This window comes from Dipodomys ordii, unplaced genomic scaffold (assembly GCF_000151885.1).
Source record: "Dipodomys ordii isolate 6190 unplaced genomic scaffold, Dord_2.0 Scaffold270, whole genome shotgun sequence".
Classification (NCBI taxonomy): domain Eukaryota; kingdom Metazoa; phylum Chordata; class Mammalia; order Rodentia; family Heteromyidae; genus Dipodomys; species Dipodomys ordii.
This window is the reverse complement of record NW_012267486.1, coordinates 444,846-452,046: the sequence shown is the minus strand read 5'-3', so window position 1 is coordinate 452,046 and position 7,201 is coordinate 444,846. Positions and strand designations below refer to the sequence as shown.

Here is a 7,201-nt window from a genome sequence, read left to right as displayed (position 1 = left end):
TACACTCCCACCAACAATGTAGTAAGGTTCCCTTCTGTCTACATCCCCTCCAGCATTTGTTGTTATTAGAGTTCTTGATTATAGCCATGCTAACTGATGTGAGGTGGTATCTCAATATTGTTTTGAGCCATCAGAAAGAATGACATTGCCCCATTTGTAAGGAAATGGAAACACTTGGAAAAAATTATATTAAGTGAAGTAGCCAGGCCCAAAGAAACATAGGTCCCATGGTTTTCCTTATTTGCAATAACTAGTATATGTCTGAGACAAACAGAAACTGTCAGACAAGTTGATGTTAGGAGAAATAAACCCCAAGATAAGGATTCAAATGTTTTTTTTTCTTTTTTATGATTGTTTCCAACATATTTATAAGATGATTTCTTTGTTGCTTTGTCTGTACCTCCCCCATGGTATAAGCACTGCTTCTTTCACTATATCTGATGTTGGTATAATTTGTGGAGGGTAAGGGAAAAAATAAATTGTTTAAATAGGGTTACAGGTGGACACATTACAACAATGAAATGTACAAGACGTTATGTAGAAAAACAAACTTTACGACTTCGGTGGGGGGTGGAAAGAGGAAGGGATGGGAAGGGGAAACAAAGGAGAAGGCAACAATGCTTGATAAGAAATGTACTCTTTACTTTGCCCATGTAATTGTAACCCCTCTGTATGTTATTTTCACAAATTTTTTTAAAAAGGAAAAGAAAAGAAAAAAAAAGCATTTTGTTAAGTCCACAGCACCGACTTTTCTTTCTTTCGTTTTTTTGGTCATAGGGCCTGAACTCAAGGCTACCACTTGAGCTACAGCGCCACTTCCAGCTTTTTCTGCTTATGTGGTGCTGAGGAATCGAACCCAGGGCCTCATGCATTTAAGGCAAGCACTCTACCATTGAGCCACCTTCCCAGCCCCATACACAGACCTTTCTTTGCCTTAAATGGTTTGGAGAAGAACCAAGTCACTAATAAACACCAACATTGTCACTCATAGAAGATGTCAGTTGTTAAGAATTTTGTGTTCTGCCACAAAAGAGGAAGTTGAAGAATACATTAAAAACTGTCAGAGGAATATTGATAGACTTTCAAATTATCATTCAGTTTCCCCTGAATATCTTACCTTAAAAAGAAACACAAGCTGACATATTACAGAACTTCCCCATTTACAGATTATTAGTCAATATAAACTTCACTAATTTTACCTCCATTTATGAAAAACTATGTTAAAATGAAGCATTGTTTCTGCCAAAATTTACAATATTTTTGAAATGTCAAGTTGGTCCTCCATGCTGGCTCCTCTTCTTTTTCTGCAACTTATAATGAAAAAGTACATACTTGTGGAAATACCCAGTGCCTCCTATGACCTTCAAACCAGAGAAGCTTTTATGGATGATTTGCAAAAACTATTTTGATATGAAGGACATAAAGAGACACAAGGGATAAACTCCCATAGGCATGCATTTGCAACAAATGCATAAGTATTTATAATTATGAAAGTAAAGCCAATACCAATAAAGGGGTCATTCAAGATGATGTTAAGGCCCCCTTTCATTTATCTCTTTGAGATATGATGCAAGTGATGCAAAACTTTTGTAATGATCTAACATTAATGAATTCAATGAATTTTTGGTTTATCTTCCCTCTGTTAGGAAAATTTCCTTCAACATTAAATTTTTTGCTTATCACAGAATGTGTTAACAATGTGGAATTATCATTGATTTTACCAGTATGCTAATGGTATGCATCAATCCTGCATTCACAGATACTAATCATCAAAATTATTGAAATCATGAAAGATTAAAAATATTTCCTCTTTATTTAAGTATGACTATAAGAGATTTTTTATTTAAGTATGACTATAAGAGATTTGTTATTTAAGTATGACTATCAGAGATTTAAAACCCATAAATACCATTTTGCATAAAGAATTATTGACTTGTGTTAATGGCTGAAATTTGGGAAATGCCACAATAGTTCTTTTTTCCCTACTCCTTTGTCTGATTCTGTTTTGCTTTGTTTTGTCACACCCAGTCTTTGCAATAAGAAACATAGGAAAAAGAAGAAGGATGCAAAGAGAAGATGTTATATAAACAATAGTTCTTAATTTATACTGGGAAATATTCATGTGTCTATACAGACTCATTTATTTATATGTTTCACATAGCTGAGCACTTCATTATTGTATTTTCTTACCTGTATAGAAGGTATTTTGATACAAAACATGTCCAATTTGTATTTCTGAATCCTTACCTATTTTTAACCCCTTACGGTTAAAAATAACTTGGGAGGCTAAGTGTAGTTTGGATTCCTTCTTTATCGGTAGACACATAGAAATGCAATAATTTTAATTAGGAGGTATTATGGTAGTATTAATATATGATCACCAATAAAATAAGGAGATACTGTAAACATTTAAAAATTGCACATTGAGTCAAAGAAAATAATACTTTTCAGTGTATTTCCAGATTGGTTTATTTACTAATTAATTGGTAGCACAATCATTTCTGGGAGAAACGAGAAACAGAAATAGTCCACATAATTGTCTGGCTATAAGTCACAAGAATTATTGTAACTGTATTACTAATTGCACAGACGAATAGCAATATAAAAAAAAGAAGAAGGAATTGGTTTCATTCATTGACTCCAGTACTCTGAAGCACAGAAGGAAGGACATCTTGTGTAGGAGAGACGGCAAAAACAAAGCCCCTGACATGTAAGGAAGTTCAGAGAATGACCTAGTGGAGAGAAACAAGGAAAGAAAAAGCTCCATATGTTAGCTTCCATTTCTTTTTTCTTAATTTTTGTAAAGATGCTGTACAGGTGCTTTCAGTCACATGAGTAAGGTAATGAGTACATTTCTTGTCGAACATTGTTACCCTCTCCTTTGTTTTTTTCCTACCACCCTTTCCCTTCTCACCTCCCACTCCTCACCCCTCAACATTGTAAAGTTCGTTTCCATCATAGTGTCTTGTGAGTCTCATTGTTGCAATGGGTCATCCTGTGTTCTTGTTTTAGCATTTTGTTATTCCCCTTCTCCTCCCCAAATTAGATAAATGTCTATAAAAGATTCAGGGTACCAAAATCAAACATGGTGACAACAGGGATATACCATATGGGAAAGAACATACAAAAGAAACAGAAAAATTACATAGTGCATTAAAAACAACGACAAAGAAAGACCTCTTGTACCCAAACCATGGGGTTCATTTAATTTAGCATTATCTTATATGGTCATATGTACATAGCTTTTCTGCTCATCTGGTAAGATTATCCTAGATGTATACTAATTATTGCAAATAAGGGAATCCATGGGGGCCTATATTACTTTGAGTCTGGCTTACTTAATATGATTTTTCCAAGTCTTTCCATTTCCTAACAAATATTCTCTGTTAAAATCTTTTGCAGTGAAGAAATATAATACCTAACCTGACATGACAGTGGTCACCAGTCATACCAGCATTCTAGAGAAAGAGGCAAAGTGGCCCTGAGTTGGGTGATAAATGGGATATGTTTCAAGATCCTGTCTCATAAAGCAATAAGAGAAAAAGAAAGATAACAACTCAGAAATACCTCATGACACCGGTACTATACAACTGAAACTCAGCATTAGGACAAACTTACACAATTTAGAGATTAAAACCTAAGTCATCAGATGTCCTGATCCCCGGCACCCCAAAACCATTTAATATCACAAAACACATTCTGCAGAGTCATGAGTTCTGGAATCAGGAAATCAGACCTGAACCAATGTTTGGGAGATATTTCTGACTCACAAATGAGAAAGATGGATTTTTATTGCTCAAAAACTGAGTTGCATATAATTTGCTAGAAGGGAGGATTTGGAGGATGGAAGATGTGCTTTATTTGTCATGTTTGTTTGTTTTCCATTTTGGAATTGGTGATGGAAACCACATCATCTATATTTTAACCAGGCTTTCTAATGCGAAAGAAGATGTCCAAACAGTAAATGTGCTCTAGAAAGAAATTTCTTGCACACTTCAAGTTGACCTATTTATATCTGGACCATTCAAGCCGTGCTGTACTCAGTTTTGAATCCATATCATGCGGTCCTGCTTCAAACCTACAACATGAACAACTAACATGAGTCAAAATCCAGAAGGAGTTGCTCCTATGTTTCATTTTTTGCGGTATTACTAATGAAAACTATCCTGAGAACACAGGCGGAGAGTGAAGTACTTTTTTTTGCTTGTGTGTTTTATTTTAATCTTGAATGTGGTATCTGCCACCAGATCTTCCCCATTGCAATTTTCATTTCCTTGTTCCTCAGAGTATAGATAAGAGGATTTAGCATGGGGGCAATCATGGTGTAAAACACAGAGATTTCCTTATCCTTATTTTTACCACCGGCAGGTAGGATATAGATGTAAATACAGGGCACAAAAAATAGAACCACAACCATCATGTGAGAGCTACAGGTGGAGAGAGCTTTGCGACGCCCTGCTGATGATCTTGTCCTGAGGTTATATAAGATGAGTACATAAGAAACTAAGAGTACAGTGAATATTGCAACTACCACTGTCCCAGAATTAGCAATCACTAAGATACTAACAACATGGATATCTTTGCAAACAAGTCTTAAAAGTGGTTTGATATCACACATGTAGTGGTCAATCACATTAGGACCACAGAAAGGCAAACTGAGAACCATGAGCAACATAGCAATAGAGTGCCAAAAACCGAGTCCCCAGGCCACAGCGATCAGCATGTGACACCTCTTCCGGTTCATGATCATCATGTAATGAAGTGGTTTGACAATGGCCACATAACGGTCAAAAGCCATGCACACCAAGATAAAAATTTCCACCCCTGCCAACCAATGGGATGTGAACAACTGGGTCATGCAGTTTTTATAAGAAATATTTGCTCTTGTTGCAGCCAAGTTCCTGATTAGCTGAGGAGCCACCGTGGATGTGTAGCAGAGGTCCATGAGGGACAGGTGGCAGAGGAAGTAGTACATTGGCTGTTCCAGGAGATGGCTGCAGCAGATCGTGAGTAAGATGATGCTGTTTCCCATTAACACTGCCACGTAGCAAAGCAGGAACAAGAAAAAGAGCAGGAGTTCTGTTTGCTCACTTTCAAACAGCCCTGTGAAAACAAATTCTGTGACATTCTGTTTTTCCATGAAGTCAAGATGAGTTCTACGATCCACAGCAGAAATCTAGTTTTTTCTGAAGTCATCTAGAATATAATGCATCTTTGAAAGCGTCCTTTAAATGTTGTAGTGATAAACATATATAAAATGTAGTCATAGCAAATGTATTATGGTGGTCATAGTACATTTATTTGTATATTGACATATTTATTTAAGCTATTCTGAGTGTTAAACCCAAACTATTGCCATCTGCACGGCCATTGTACAACTTGAGCAACACTTACACTCCATACAAGATTAATATTTAAAACTCTTTTGGTATAAAATATATCAGTACATACCTAGAAATATTTGATCAGAGGAAAACACATTTTATACCTCAAATTTATATAAATATTTTGCAAGTTTTTAATTGTCATAAACACCTACTTGATTTTCTATGGAAGAAAGAGTTAAATAAGAAGCATTTGTTTTCTCCCAAAATGAAAGATTTGGAGCAGACCCAACATATAAATTTATATGCAACACCCATTTATACAATCAAAGCCTCTATTTCATATTGCCCATAAAGAAGTAGAAATCTAACAGTTTCCTCCTCCTGCAATTAAGTAGAAATATTTTATATTTTTCAGTCTTCAGTTTCCTAACTGCCTAAAATTAGAAAGATCCATTTCTGCTTTTAGATAATCTACAATAGTAACCCAATCTCACTAATAGTATCTCATGTATAATATGTATGTATGTTTGTATATAAAAACTTGTAATGATCTGCATGGCTCTGACACAGCCTGGTTTATAGATGAGAGTTCCAAAGCTTCTCCATATCTTGTTTGTACAATGTCATGACGTGGAGTCGCTAGAAATAAAAAAAAATGAGGCAGCAATGATAAGCATCTAAGTACAGAAATATAGTTCTTTTTATTATAAAAAAAACTTTACCTTATTCCTAAAAAACATATATTGAGATAGCATACTTTGGGATAACTATTTCCATTTAAGGAAAGATTTGTTAGAACTATATGTTTTCTATGACATAGTGGAGGGCCTAATAGGATTCTCAATACATCTGCTCATTAATCACACTATCAGAATAGTGGATATATAAACAAAGATTATCTATCTACCTACCTATCTATTTATATAAGTAAAGACATTGTATTTAAATTGTATCCTCTCACCATCTATTGATTTCAACATATTTTCACCTATTCATTGGAAGCATCCTTTCAATCTACCTAGAACCAAATTATGTTCTAGGTAGTTCTTTGTTTAAAGAGATGAGGATGATAGAAGTATAGAATTCCATTGTATGTATATACCACATTGTTGTGATCCATTCATTTGTAAGAAAATAGAAGAACTTGGAAAAAAATCATATTAAGTGAAGTAAGGCAGACCCAAAGAAACATAGTCCTGTGGTTTCCCTTCTTGTAATAATTAGTACACATCTAGGGCAATCTTAGCAGATGTGCAGAATAGCTCAATAGCTATGTACCTATAACCATATAAGATGATGCTAAGCGAAATGAACTCCAAGAAATGGCCACAAGCATTTTTTCTTTGTTGTTTCTGTTCTCAATGTACTACATGATTTCATTTTTCTTTTGTGATTTTCCTACTATAATTTATCCCCTGTTGTCATTGTAGTCGATTTTGATACCCTGGGTATTGTATACATTTATCTGAACTAGGGAAGGTAAGGACAACAACAAAATGGTGAGACAAGGGACAAAGGGGAATATAGGCAACAGCGATACTCACAAGAAAATATGTTGGAAATGATCTGTACAACTTAGGGGGGGCTACAGGGAGGGAAAGGGAGAAAAATGAGAGAGGGGGTAACAAGTTGGATAAGAAATGTAATCACTACCTTACTTATGCAACTGTAACCCCTCTATACATCACTTTGACAATAAAATTTTTTAATTCCAGAAAAAAGAGATGAGTATAAGCTCCCATCTCAGATACTTTGTGAATCTCTTTGTTCCTAGAATGAACAACATTCATTCATACTGAGGTCCCTCGTTTCTTTGCTTTATTTACCCCAAAGAAAAATGACTTCTTATAAATTATTCTTGAGGAAAAAGTCTT

The 7,201-nt window shown here is 35.1% G+C and overlaps 1 protein-coding gene across 1 annotated transcript; it reads right to left on the bottom strand.

Annotated features, from left to right (window-relative positions):
* Nucleotides 1-4,213: 4,213 nt before the first annotated feature.
* On the bottom strand, nt 4,214-5,140 carry LOC106001183 (olfactory receptor 4P4-like). Its single transcript, XM_013036314.1, has one exon. The coding sequence runs from the start codon at nt 5,138-5,140 to the stop codon at nt 4,214-4,216; it is 927 nt and encodes a 308-aa protein (XP_012891768.1).
* Between the last annotated feature and the right edge of the window lie 2,061 nt (nt 5,141-7,201).

What these genes read in the sequence shown, in the direction of transcription:
- LOC106001183 (XM_013036314.1), bottom strand. Translation starts at nt 5,140, where the DNA reads ATGGAAAAACAGAATGTCACAGAATTTGTTTTCACAGGGCTGTTTGAA.